The sequence below is a fragment of the Octopus sinensis genome, linkage group LG1 (genome assembly GCF_006345805.1).
Source record: "Octopus sinensis linkage group LG1, ASM634580v1, whole genome shotgun sequence".
NCBI lineage: Eukaryota > Metazoa > Mollusca > Cephalopoda > Octopoda > Octopodidae > Octopus > Octopus sinensis.
The window spans coordinates 11,046,511-11,062,111 of NC_042997.1; the positions used below are offsets into that span (position 1 = coordinate 11,046,511).

Here is a 15,601-nt window from a genome sequence, read left to right on the forward strand (position 1 = left end):
GAAGCATCAGTTGTGGTGTGCAAGAGAGACGATTGCGCTGGTATGGTCATGTGGCGAGAATGGATGAAGACAGGTGTGTGAGAAAGTGCCAATCCCTAGCAGTTGAGGGAACCCGTGGAAGAGGTAGACCCAGGAAAACCTGGGACGAGGTGGTGAAGCACGACCTTCAAACATTAGGTCTCACCATGGAAATGACTAGAGACCGAGACCTATGGAAGTATGCTGTGCGTGAGAAGACCCGACAAGACTAGTGAAGCCATAACCCGTGGCCCCTACCTGGGACGTAGTCAGTCCACTTGTGCATACCTTCCTCCTTGTGACACTTGTGAAGACCTGTTGAGGCAAGTGAAAATCAAAATCAAATCAAATCAAACCAAATAAAAATAGATGAACATCAATGGAATTTGTATCCTTGTGGGTGGCACATAAGAAAACCATCCGAACGTGATCGTAGCCAGTACCGCATCGACTGGCCTCCGTGCTGTGGGCACGTAACAAACAACATCCGAGCGTGGCCGTTCGCCAGCCTCGTCTGGCACCTAAGAAAACACCATCCGAGTGTGGCCGTCTGCCACTTGTGTCGGTGGCACATAAAAACACCATCCGAGCATGGCCGTCTGCCAGCCTCGTCTGGCACCTGTGTCGGTGGCACATAAAATCACCCACTACACTCTCAGAGTGGTTGGCGTTAGGAAGGCATCCAGCTGTAGAAACACTGCCAGATCTGACTGGCCTGGTGCAGCCTTCGAGCTTGCCAGACCCCAGTTGAACCGTCCAACCCATGCTAGCATGGAAAGCGGACGTTAAACGATGATGATGATGATGATGATGTAGCTAAGCCCCTGGGCTAGCTATGATCAAGGTTTTTTGTATCATAGATTTATTGTTTAATGTATTCCACCCTATTTTAAATCATAAAGCATGAGTTGCAGGAGATTTGGCTGCCATTTCTAGTATGCTGAGTAACTGCACAAAAGCTGGAAGTGTCATAATTACAGATTAAAATTGTATTAAGTGGAAAATTAAAAAAAAAACAAACAAGATAATATTAATATACACACACACATTACGACTGAGATAAATAATTAAAAGAACTGATAAGATTAATTGTACAACATATCTCATTTAGTAAAATTCTGTCTGTGTGTGTGAATCTCAGTACATATTTCTAATCTGTATGATACTACAAAAGCAAAAAAAAAAAAAACGGAAATCTATCATTGTTTTCCAAAAGTTTTTGTTGTTTCCTTTGTAGCAAATAAAAATTTATATTTGTTATGTCTGATTCTCAGCCACCTCTAATCTATCATAGTTCTCCAGACCATAACAGAGGAATTTAAAACTGATTGTCCAAGGGAACTCTTCTATGTTGATGACCTTGTTCTTAAAGATAAATCTATAGTAGAATTAAAGAAATCTCATGTGTAGAAGCAAGGTATGGAATCAAGGCAAGTTGGCAGAATTGCTAGTACACTAGACAAAATGCTATGTTTACATTCTGAGTTCAAATTCTTCAGAGGTTGACTTTGCCTTTCATCCTTTCAGGATCAATAAAATAAATATCAGTCAAGCACTGGGGTGGATAAAATTGACTGGTTCCCTCCCAAGTCTTATTATTAGATTGTCATAATTATTAGAATGCTACACAAAATGGCTCGCAGTATTTGTTCCAGTATTTTACAGCCCGAGTTTGAATTCTTCTGAGGTCAGCTTTGTTTTCATTACCTCCAGGATTGATAAAATATAGTATCAGCCAAGTCCTAGGGTTGAATTAATCAACCAACCCAACAGTTTTTTTTCCTAAGATTAACATACAAGAAGGAAGTTTCTTTGGTTTCTATTACCAGCACGGAACTTCAGAACAACTGGATATTTATCCCATTGCCTTAGAGTACAGAAAAGGATTATTTCAAACATTCTTTTACAACTATTATATGAGGGAGAGTCAAAAATTATAAACACTTTTGGTTTTTCAATGTATTTACACAAAAGCAAGAGATAAACAAGTACATCATTTTTTTCAATATTGTCACCTTCCTTTTTGATACACTTGGTCCAGCAGTCCACAAGCTTGTGTATTCCCTCCAAGAAGAAAGTTTTCAGATAGTCATGCAACCATTTATGCACCACTTCCTTCACATCTTCATCCGTAGGAAATAGACGACTTCAGAGACCATCTGAGCAGTCCAAAGATATGATATTCGGAAGGGGCAAGATCTGGGCTGTAGGCAGGGTGTTCCAGCACCTCAAAACCCAACTGATTAATGGTTTCAATGCTCTGGGCAGCCGTGTGTGGATGTGCATTGTCATGCAGCAACAAAACTTTCTTCGACAATAGGCGTTGGTGTTTGGTGTGAATTGCTAGCTTCAGTTTGTTGCCCAGCAAAGCACTGTTGTAGCAATCAAGTTGGCAGACCTCAAGATGTTTGTATTTGAGCTCTCTGTAGCAAGCTCTCTTGGCCCCCATCTAGCACAGACTTTATGGAAGCCAAGCTCATCATGGATGATTTGACAGGCAGAACCATGACTAATCTGAGGAGAATGAGCTCTCCCATCAATGATAACTCACCAGTTCACCATTACCATCTCTTGAGAAAACTTCTCAATTTACTCATACACACTTCTATGTGGTAGTGCACTGTTCTCATATTGTGCTAAAAGCCTCCAATGAATTTCAGCACCTGACACACCTTCCAGCCAGAGAAATCGGATCGCTGCTCTTTGTTCTTCTTTGGCACACATTGCTAGTGGAGTGGCCATGCTTACACTGTAAGGCCAGTAGGTAAATGGTGTGATCAGGCTCAAATTTCAATCATGTGACCACAATAGTATCAACTGTAAGCACACATGCACAGAAGGCAGTATGACAATAATAAAGATATGTTATGGCTAAAGTGTGGATAATTTTTGACTTCCCCTCATATATTTTTGGCATTTGCAATATTTACACACTGCAAGATAACAACTTCACAATTGTCAGGAAGAGATACTCCTGATAGTAGTAACTAGCAGTATAGCCCGGCTTTGCCCAGGATTAAGTTAGGATTATTAAGCTAATAAAGTTCTTTATTTCAAACCAAACTAAGTAACATTGGCGTCAAATTTGGGTGAAATCTGTTGAAATTGGTAAACTTTTGGCTGAAAATGAGTTGCAGACAACTTGATTGGGAAATCCCATAAGGAATTGGTTTATCAATTTTTTTCCACTCATCAATTCTTACTCGTCGCTAGAAGGGGACTTAACTCCTGTTTGTAAACAATGGCAAATTCTCCAATTTGAAAATTGCTAAGTTTTAGTTGAAAATTTATTTTTACTGCTATTCACTGGTGTCTCTGGGGAAAATAAGTTGATGAAAATACAGCTAGGATCATGACAAATGTCCTCCTAAAATTGGAGCGACATGTGTGCTAATTTGTGGACGTGCATAAATTACATTCACGTACACACACACATCCTGCCTTTTATATATACAGATATCACTAACAGAGGAAAACAAACATGACCTTAAATCAAAAATATAGAAAACTTAAAACTTACACATGAGCAATAGAGAACATGAAAAAAAAACTAGTGCTGGAAAAAATATAAAAGCAAATAACATTAACAACACCAGCAACATTTCATCACCATTATAACAACACCAACATTCTATCATCATTTGTTGCCATTGTGGGGGAAAAAAGGTGAATCATTTGATATGAGCTAGTCCAAAGAAAAGGAAAATCAGTGAATTGGATATGTCACAAAAAATTGCACTTCCTCATCCAAGAAATTTATCAAAGAAAGAATATGGAGGATAATATACCTCTGTTTTTCAACAACTAATGGACAGAGGGGGCTTTGTATGCCCCTGAATGAGAGTTGAAGGAAGCTTTAGCTAATGTATGACAGATATTGTAGTCTATTGACTGGAGCAGAACATATGGAAGTATGTACCTGGTCTTTAAAAGTAAACACAAAACAAGGAGACAGGAGGAATTGGTGCACCATATGACTGCTCACAGGTTGGTGTTACAATACATGTGGGATTTAGAAACAAGAATTACAACCAGAGAAGTTGGAACAGATACCACATTTGGTTAATTACCACTTTTGTGCAGCATATAGTGAGTAAACCTGCAACAATATGAGCTGAATGTCTGTTTGGACAGTCAGCTTCTAATAACCTCCATAGACAAGGCCATCCTAAAGCTGTACCCAACTGAAGGAAAAGAAAAAGGTCAATTAGAGTGGTTGCGCAGGCCCAGTTGCTACACAGAGTAGTAAGAGCCATTTAGGGGCTTTCTGTCTAGAAGAGTTAAAATCTTTGTCTTACTTCATCTGCTCACTGCTGTTACTGTTTGTAAAGCACCACCAGTCACAGCTTCAGGAATGATTGAAGCCAAAACAAATGAAATTGCCTCATCTTTAGTGCCACCGTCACCAAATCCAAAGAGTTTCTTCCTCAAGCAAGAGACCAGCAAGAGACTATATTGAATAATGCCACCCAAAAGTGCTCTGACAACTAGGACCAAATGGTGATTGGAGAAGGGTAGCCACCAAGAAAAGAAGGAAGAAAGAGAATGAAACCAAACAAAAGCAAACAAGACAATGAAAGCCCTTCATGAAGAGATGCCTTCCTTCAAAGAGTGCCTGAAATTTAGCGCTTCAAAAGTAAAACAGTGATCTACTTGATCTAACGTTGACCTTGAGAAGAAAACAATGTAAATATGTTGATTGAAGAGACAGAATATGATAACCAAGAGCTTCTAGATGATATATGTTTGATAAAGACTATGTTAAGTAGTTTAAAAGTGATTGAGAGATTACAACTCAAAGGATGTAGGGCCCTTCATGGGTTGGCTAAAGCCAAAAACACTTTGTGGCAATTTTGGATGGTTCACTTTGTGGAAAAAAATCAGACCAGAAGGTGGTCAGAGTTGTGGTGTGCTCTGATTCCACTTAGGTGGCAACTTATCTATGTAGGGAGGGATCTCCCTTATTTGATTTATCTATGTTTGCTTCTGCATATTGAAATTTTAAGATTTTAAGATATCACATTGTACTTCTCCCAATCAAAACCATATATACATGATTGTGAGAGGAACATAATATAGCATGTTAAGATATTAAATATGCATGTACATCCCCAGATATCTTGTAATAGAATCTGTTGAAAAAAATCAGTAGACCTCATGAATAAAATATCAAGTACTATTTGCATTTAATCTCTTTCAAGATTAGATAACAATAAATAAAAGGTATTTTAAGATTATTTTTCTCATTCTTTTACTGTATCAAAGATATACTTAATATTTGTTATATATTAGTGTACTGGTCGGACTTTACCAAGTTTTGATTTTCAGCCATCTCTTATTTATCATAGTCCTCCAGGCTATAACAGGAATTTAAAACTGGTTGTCCAAGGGAGCTCTTCTACGTTGATGACCTTATTATTATAAATGAATCTATAGTAAGTAGAATTAAAGAAGAAATCTCAAGTATGGAAGCAAGGTCTGAAATCAAAAAGCCTTGGAGTTAATTTAACAAAGGCTAAAGTACTAATAAGCAGGAAAGCAAACAAATACTAATCCCTTCATGGAAATGGCCTTGCTCAATATGCAGAAAAATGTAAGTAGAAACTTAGTATGATGTACCCAGTCCTAGTGCAAGCTACATACACATAAGAAGTGGAGTGGAATCACAGGAAGGTTAACAGAGAAAGTAGTTTGTGTGTGTGACAGTTGTGGAGGAAAAGTAAACACTAAGAACATGAAGGAATTAGATTTCCTCAAATGCCCAAGGGACTTGTTCGAAGTAGTATTTCTCTCCTTTCCCATTCTCCTCATGAACCTACTAGCACTTAATATGTCCCTGTTGAATCTCTTCCCCACAATATATTCTCCAGACACTCCCTCTCTCTACCTGTATCCACTCATTATATTCCTTACCTTCCCTCCATTTCCCAATCTCATAAACTTACCCACCCACTCACCTTATCCAGTCCCCAGTTCCACTTACATACACCTCCCTACAACTCAAGAGTTTGCACCATCACATCTTCTCTCTCTCTCTCTCTCTCCAATTAAGGTAGCTATGTATCTCCTCTACTGCAAGACACCTATTTCTGTCCCACTATCCAATACTCTAACTTCTCATTACCTGGCACAAAGCCACCTCCTTCAAAACTATTCCCTGCTCAGCTGAGGGGTCATGGTAATCTCACTGCTACCACATAAAAAGCACCCAGTTCACTCAGTAAAGTGGTTGGCATTAGGAAGAACATCTAGTCAAAGCAAATAGTAGGGCTTGGTTCAGTCTTCTTATTTGCTAGCTCCTGTCAAACCATCCAACTCATGCTAGCAAGGAAGAACATTAAATGAAGGTGATGATGATTGCCATTTTAGGTTATATCTCTACTATAAGAGGTCTGATCAAAAAATATTGGGGCTGTTTCTAGGGTAACGGAACTAAAGTACACAGAGTGAAGTCACTTGGTACAGAGTGACCTTGAATTCTGTTACACATGTACACTAAGTTAAACATTCTTACTCACTTCTGTTGTTTATAGCAGTGCTTGGAAATAACGTGTGTGGGGGTATGGTCGTCTCACCAAGAAAATTGAGCAGAGAGTCTGCATCAAATTTTGCCAAAAGTTTGGTGATACCTACGCAGAGACCTACATAAAGTTGCAGAAAGTGTATGGAGAGGAGTATATGAGCTGTGTTATGCTTATCTTTTTATAGCACCAGTTCTCATACTTTTTGATCAGGCCTCATATTGACAATGGTCATCTATTAACCCTTTCATTACTGTATTTATTTTGAGATTCTTTGTGTTTCTTTCAATTATTTTAAATATAACAAAGAATTTAGTAAAATAACTTAGTTATCATTAAGCTAGTGTTAGGAACGTAAATTGTAACTAAGGCTAGGTGGAATATTTTAATTCAAAACTTATGAAAACAAGACATTTTACCACAGAGCCGGTTTTGGCCGCGTTAGTAACAAAAGGGTTAACGGCAGTGAGTATCCGCACTGGAAAAGCTTCTTACAAAGCCACAAACCTAGCAAAGAATTTTTGTAGAAGACTAGTAGGTGCCAGTGCTTGCAAGTCTTTTCTCTTCTTATCACCAATATTGTCTAAGGGAAAGCCGACAATACAATGAAAGGTAAAGTTCACCATGGCAGGATTTAGTAGAGAGAGTTGGAATACACATCAGTTATTTCATTTAATGTTTGAAAAACCCTGCCATTTACTACCTGTATTGTATGCTCCTATAAATATTGATTTCTAACACTGATGCACAGCCATAAATTTCGGAAGGGAGACTATTATAAATTAAATTAATACCATATCTTGAAGTTCAAAGTTGACCCAGGCAGAATTTGAACACTGAATGTATAACTGAAGTATTGCAAGACATTTTGTCTGAGGTTCAGATGGTTCTGCTGATCTGATACTTCGATGTAAATACTAAAAGTGAATCCATTTCAACTCTCTTACTCATAGCAGAATCTTTAGACACAATTTCAGTTGAAATGAAGTGGTTCTCAGCCAACACAATCGCTGATAATTATTTTTTCCATGCAGGAAAATATATCCCCCCACCACTTCCAATGCTTCCTAAAATAATAGATTTTAGTAATAAGGCTTCTTAGTTTTAGGTCCTGTGTCATGTTACGCAATGGGCAGCAAGGCTTCTCCAACATGGTCGATCAGCCATGGTGATTTCGGCTTCATCCCATGAAATGTCAATGGTTTTGAGGTCATTGACGATGGTGCAGCACCAAGTCACTTTTGGTCGCCCTCGTTCTCTCTTGCCATGTGGTGGCTTCCACAAAATGGCAGTTTTCATATGCCATGACAATGGTAATCGGAGAACATGGTCTGCGAATCACAAGCAGCACTCAGTGACAATGTCATGGAGTGGAAAGGTGTCGGTTCAGCAATGTATCTTGTCATTGGTGATGTGGTCCTGGTATGATATTCACAGTATCCATCAGAGGCATCATAACTGAAATACATTGAGCCTTCATGTGAACTTTGCTGACGTCTTCTATATTTCCGATGGTATGACGATGCTGTTGAAGAGGCGCACTTTGGTCTTGATGGAGACTGCCCTGACTGCCCAGATGGGTTTGAGTAATAAGGCTACTTAAACTAATTTATGCAGTTTAATCAATTGTATATCTAGAGATTTTAAAATGAAAATTGAAATATTTGTAATTTATTGAGCTATCCCATTCTTTTTCACATTCTCTGAACTTTTTTTGGTAGCTACAACAAAACAAAAAATAGTTATTGATTTTTTCTAGAATTACAAACTCTAGCTATTTATGCCTATCCTTTTTCTCAAATGATATATATATATATATGTATATATCCCCAATAAAGCTGCTAGATAGATACCATTTCATCATTGATTGATTGCAAGTTTGCTTATTAGAAAAGGCTAGATGCACACAAGATAAGTCTTTAGCCATATTTGAAATCACTTGCAAATTATATGAACTGACAAGACATGCTTTTTGGCATTTAGAGTTACAAATCCAACTTCAGCTTTCAATAAAATCATTTGCTCTTTGTGCAACAACACTATCAAACAGAAAAAAAAAAGTATATGCTATTACTGAAATAAAGAATTTATGAAAATAGAAATATTTCATAATAACTCTTTTAATGTTAAAACATTTCTATTATGACTTCAATTTCTCTTCTTTGTTACAATCAAGTATGCAGTTAAAAGACCCAGTCCAGGTTGCCTTAACCTTTTTGATACTAACCCCACTCCCTGGTTCTATGACACAAATTTACTGCTTTAAAGTGATCTAAATTATAATCTTTTATCAGAATTGCAGCTTAATAATGAGAATGTTATTTTACTAAATTCTTCACTATCTTAAAAACAAAAGCATTATATGTCAACAAAAACAGTAACAAAAGGGCTAAAGCCATTTTTTCTTACTACTAATATTTCTTAGGATTCTTTGACCATAATACACTTTTCTTAAAGCCCTTTTATTCAACAACTAAAACCAGAGAAACTAAAACAATCATTCAAAGAGGAATTACATTTTCATTTTTAGCAACATCTTAAAATATAAAAAAAGACTCTAAAGCTCTCATCTACAAAGAGACACTTCTGATTTTCAGAGAAATTGTTCTAATGTATTTTCTCTAGATCATTACATTTCTTTGAATAAAAGAAATCTTAGAAATCCTATTGAAAGAATAGTAATGACATTGGTAACTGCATTGAGAAAAGACTTCAATTCAGTTTTTTTTTAGTGTAAAGAATACTAAAGTTTGTACTTTAACCCTTCAGGTTACTCTATCTGTCAAATGTAATGCTTGTTTATTCACATTGTTTTGAATTAATCTCATAGCTTTCAGATTTTGATATGTGATTGTTTAGTTTTAGAATGGCATTCTAGGGTAGGTGTGTAAGGCTGTATCTGGCCAGTTTGAACGTAAAATAGGTAGAATATGGCCATTCATTCTAGTGGAATAATCTTCTAGAAATATGTAAAACATCTCTTTATGAGACAAAATATATCAAAGTCTATTTACATTAAGTGACTGCCCCTATGTGAACATTTGAGAATAGGAGTGCCAGAGCTTGAAAAGAGATTCAGAGACTGAATAAGCAGAAGAAATCTTTTTGTAGTTTGTAGAACATGCATAAAAGAAAATCAACCATATTTGTCAATTATGATAATGCAACATCATTTCAAACTGTAAAACATACTTAAAATGTAAACCTACTGAGATCTTTGTTCCAGCTGTTTTCAAATTTGGTATATGGATTAAGTTTTGAAAACTAATTATAAAAATGAAGTTCATTTATCCTATAAACCCATAATTAAAAAAGTTATTAGCCTTTAAAATTTGCAAAATTTGGGTATTTTAGCCAATCAGAAGCAAGTATTTTACACATCCCCATGGCAAAGAACTCTGTCTCCATAGTAATCAAAGCAAAGGAACATCATGTGTTCCATACCGACTGCAAAGAACTGTTTTCATAGTAACCAAAGATGCTGCACATGCACACAAGGAGTGTAACTATCGCGTTTTGACTGTTATTTCTAGCAACTCTTGTTGGTTTGTTCGTAGCTTTTAAATATTTAATTTACTTGTGAATCTTTTAATGTTTTTCACGCTTCACATTACTGGGACAGATGATGGAAGAGGCAGCAAATGCGCTGCTTTCTGATTGGTTGAAAACTCTGTAAATTATCAAATTTTGAACACCTGTAACATTTTCACAAAATTTTTCTGGTATAAATGAATAACAAATTTGGATTCAGCTTCAAAAATTAGATCTGTAGGATACATTAAAATTATTCAAAAAGATTTTGACATGCAGTGATGTTGACTGTAGATCTGTTGACTGTAAGCATGTTTTCCTACACTTAACTACTTCCTACAAACTCTAGCATTATTACAGAAATATCATAATGATAAAAAACATTCAAATGTTAGGAAGTTGATTTAGTCTTTTTCAACTTAATGCAATTAACAAATATAGTTGATTTACCTTCTACAAGCTAGAAACAATTGTTTCTCTTTATACAATACTAGCAGTATCGCCCGGCGTTGCTCAGGTTTGTAAGGGAAATAACTATAAAAGCATTTTTAGAGATGTAAAGTATAATAGCCATCTCACTATGGCTAACCACAAGGGGGGGGGGAGTTACTGTAGCTTTTAACGTTCTGAGATTTAATAATAAATTTTTAGAGAGTTACTTCCCTTATATATGCCAAAAATGCATTAAAAATGGAAAAAATTGATGGTAATTTTTTTTTTAAATCGTAGACTCATAGTAGACGCGCGCTAATACACAGAAGGGCTCGATATGAATCACGACTATAAGATACCCGGTTTTGGTTAAACTGCACCGCAAAATGTGGGAGTAGTTAGGAATCTAAATCGTAGGAGACAGACAGCACACAACCTCACTTTTATATATAAAGACGTGAACCTCTTTCCCAACCTATGGCACTCCTGCTTTCATGTTTATTTACATAGAGGCAAGCAATTTATGTCTCAAACGAGGCATATCTTACAAGATCACATCCTGTGATCATAGTGGGAATGGTGCAAATAGGACACTATAACAAAGTTCTTTCATGTTTCCTATTACAATTATATTCAATCAAAGATGCATTAAAAGAACAAAAACTGATCCCATTGCTTGGCTGTCTTCTTCTTTATTGTAATCCTTAATATATTTGAATGATTTCTTTTAACTGGAAGCACATATATGACACAAGGCATATATAATGAGAGGGGGAAAAATCAATCAAATAATTCTGTCTTTGTACCAATAAAACAAAATCTCAATCTAAATAATTTCCCTAAGCATCCAGTGGATTATTTTGAAAGTATCAAAACGATTGTTTTGTGGCGAAAGGCATATTTTTACATTTCAATTTGCAGATCTAATTTTCCGTCCGTTCAATGCCAGGTAACTCAGTTTTTATATAACCGCTAGATAATACAATTTACCAAAGTAAACTACAGCCAAATGGGAAAGATCCGATGTGTCAAATAAATAAAGATAAATAAAGCATGCACATTGCTCCAGTTATACATCGTGCAAATAATACTGCTTGTTAAGATTATTTCTATAGAACAAAATGTTTGGGACAAACCAAGACAGGCAGCATTAGGCACTGTGTCGAGCATCACTTGATAATTCGGTGCCAGCAGTAAAGCTCCTTAAACATCTCAAATGCCATAGGTTTTAAAAAATGCAATTTACCAAAAATTATGGTATTGGGTACAGATAATACTGTGCTTAAGGAGTTCGCTGCTTTGCAGACACGTGGTTTCAGGGTCAGACCCTCTGAGCGGCATCTTGCGCAAGCGTTTACTACTGTAACCCTGGACTGACCAATGCCTTATGAATGAATTTGGTAGATGGACACTATGTGGAAGCATATTTTATATGTGTGCGAGTGTTTTTGTGTTTATCTCCATACCGCTTGTCAACAGATGTTGGTCTGTTTACGTTTCCGTCACTTAGCGGTTCGGCAAAAGTTCGATGTAATAAGTGTCTTCTACAATAGCCCTGGGAAAGACTTCCACTTGTCCCCACCCATTTTCTCCAAAATTTGTTTTTTTTTTTTTTTTTTTGCCAAAAACCCGTTTTCGGATACGGTGGTTCCGAAAAATCGGCATTGTTAAATTCCCCCCACCCCAAATTAAAGAATTTTGACTTTTTTCCCCAACACTAACCCTAACCTTAACCGTATGTACAGAAATGTTTTGAAATTTTTATCCGAATCATGTCCGTATTTTTCTGCATATTTAGAAATAAAAAAAATTTTACAAAAGTTTTAGGTAATTTTTTTTCAGAACCATAATCTCCATATTTTTCCGCATATTTTGAAAAAAATATTGTGAAAAAAGTTTATAAAAAGAATGAAATGGGGGTGGGGTGATAATTTTAAAATGCCGATTTTTGCAGATTCGTATTCCCCGTAGCCGAAAAGGGATGGGGGTTGTGTCGAAAAAAAAAACTTTAAAAACGGGTGGGGTTTGGTGGGGGGGAGTCTTGCCAAGCCCTGAACTAACCAGTTCCTTGTGAGAGAATTCGGTCGATGGAAACTGTGTAGAAGCCCTGTGTGTCTGTGTCTACGCCACTTGACAACTGGTGTGGGTCTACTTATGTCTTTTTAGACGTTCGGTAAAGGAGTCAATTGAAAAAGTACCAGACTTGAAACAATAAGTAATGCGGTGTATTTGTTCGCATTAAACCCCAGCACGGCCACAGTCCACTGACTGAAAGAAGTAAAATAATATTTTGGTCCCTTATTCCGTTCACCTATGGACACAATAATCCCACCTCTAACACAGAATTAAGGGTTCGTGTTTGAGCAAGACAGTCACTGACTGTAGACGTCCCTAAAACAATTAAATCTGAAAATACCATACTGTAAATGAACGACTAAATAAGTCCAGCTTATTTGTTGTACTTTAATCACTTTGAACAAGGCGATGGAGTGTAGGCGAGATGATTACAAAACAACTTGACAGGGAAAACATGAGACTTGTTTTCATTTTTTATTGATTGTTTATATGAAATCTAATTAATAATTCAACACAATAATAGCTATTTGTATATATGCATATACGCATATATGTATGCATGTGTGTATATATATATATATATATACATATATATATGTATGCTTGTGTGTATATATATATGTATGCTTGTATATATATACAAGCATACATATATATATACACACAAGCATACATATATATATATATATAACACACAAGCATACATATATATATATACACACAAGCATACATATATATATACACACAAGCATATATATATATACACAAACACACACATATATATATATATATATATATATATATATATATATATTATATATATATATATATATACACATATATATATACACATGCATACATATATGCGTATATGCATATATACAAACAGCTATTATGTACACCAGTGGTTTTCAACCAGGGTTCCACCAGTACAGTCCAGGGGTTCCGCAAGAAGTTACAAAACTGCTAAAATCGGCAGTAATTTTTAATTCTCTTGTGCTGATATGTGTGCATAAGACTATTAAATTATTGCACAGGGGTTCCTCGAGCCAGTGGAATGTTTCCTTGGGGTTCCGCTCCAGCAAAAAGTTTGAAAAGCACTGATATACACACATACATATACAGATATATATACATACATGCATATACACAAATATATACACACACATAAATATATATACACAAACACACACATATATATATACCTGCAGGCTTCTGTGCTTAAGATGTAGTAAGTTGAATATACAATACTTTCTAATCAAATATTATTACATACACATACACACAGGCATACGTGCATAAAATATATACAACATAATATACACACATATGCACATCTATACGCGCACAAATGCATACATGTATACACATATGTGAATGTAAGCGCGCACACATTTTTCATTTATACACACGCGTGTATGAGTGTAAGAAAGAGAAAGGGATAATACATCGATGAGTTAATAAAAACAAACATTTAGAAAAGAAATTGAAGTTTGGAAGATGTCGCAATCAAAACACGTAAGGCGAAGTCAAATGAATTGTTTTCGTTTTTTTTAATTTAAATGTAGAAAAATTAAAAAACCTACCTGAAATCACTGAGCTATCCCCCGTATATGTCCTTCTTCCATCGGAATTGAGTTGTGATAGAGGACTGTCGAGAACTGTTAATGATGGGTCAGACCATGCCGCCATATTATGTTGTAACGACCCCTATCAGCTGATGTAGGCTGATGCAGTTTGGCCTCCACTATCAACTAAAACACAATACGAGGTGAGTGTGAAAGAAGGAAAAAATAAAACACTACCGATAAGTATTAACCAGGTCAATCATTGCGATATGTTTACTTAAAGTGGTTGTTACAAAGCGCCTGATTTTTTTTTTTTTTTTTTTTTCGATAGCAACTAAATGCCGGCTAAATGTTTAAATAATAGTAATAAATAAATAAAGATTTCTGTTTTGACATAAGCACATGGTCGCAGTTTGGGTCGAGATGAGATACAGGCGATTTAAACTACATCAATATTTTTGACAGATACTTCTTTATTTTCCGACTCCAGAAAGATGAAAAACAAAGTTATCCTCGGCCAGATTTGAGTTCCGAATATATAAAATCAGTGAAACTTAATGCTGCTAGGAGATTTTTGTTTTGCTACTGATTCCGCCACTCCTCCACTTGAAAGCTAAATAAATAATAACAAACTCTCTGCATAAATATAAAATTTCTTCCCTTTTAATGGCCTAATATAATGAATTGAATTAGTTTTCTTCATTGTAAACAATTTTAAATTTTAAATTTCGTGGGTAGAAAAACATCCAGCAATTGTTGCATCATCATCTCCAGGTAACGACGGAGTTAACTACGTTTAGAACAGTGATTGAAATAGGCAGGTACGCGGATTAAGGCGTTCACCTCCTTTTCAGCTCAAAGAGGGGAGTGGTTTAGCGTGCCTCGTCCCACCTTCCTTAACTTCAACTCTTCAGGCCTTATGCCCCATCCCATCGCTGATTCATAACATATTCCCCTTCATACTTATTTCTTTATTACCCACAGAGGGGACAAACAAGGACAGACATAGGTATTAAGTCGATTAGATCGACCCAGTGCGTAACTGGTACTTAATTTATCGACCCCGAAAGGATGAAAGGCAAAGTCGACCTCGGCGGAATTTGAACTTACAACGTAACGCAGACGAAATACCGCTAAGCATTTCGCCCGGCGTACTCACGGTTCTGCCAACTCGCCGCCTCCCCTTCATACCACACATATACGAGGAGAGAGAAAGTACATATAACTGAACTTGGAATGAAAACTCAATATTTTTTTTTTTTTGGCATCCCATGAGTTAATCGCCACAATTTTTGTTTCATTTAAAAATTTTCGGTGGTTTATTGAAGAGGAAGTGGACTGCGACTATGACATACATCACTTCATCCGAGACAGGTAATATTGTCAGTCGATATTTAGTTTGAATATCTGTAAGTGAACGACAGCAGGAAAAAAAACGGGCGGCAAGGGGATTTC

General features: G+C 36.2%; 1 protein-coding gene across 1 annotated transcript in view; it reads right to left on the minus strand.

Moving 5' to 3' along the window:
• LOC115217190 (two pore calcium channel protein 1-like) overlaps nucleotides 1-14,901 on the minus strand; it is a 91,793-nt gene extending 76,892 nt beyond the window's left edge. Inside the window, exon 1 of the mRNA XM_029786827.2 lies at nucleotides 14,165-14,901. Coding sequence (XP_029642687.1) covers nucleotides 14,165-14,270 — 106 coding nt within the window. The 5' untranslated portion in view covers nucleotides 14,271-14,901. The remainder of the gene's footprint in view (nucleotides 1-14,164) is intronic.
• Nucleotides 14,902-15,601: the final 700 nt, after the last annotated feature.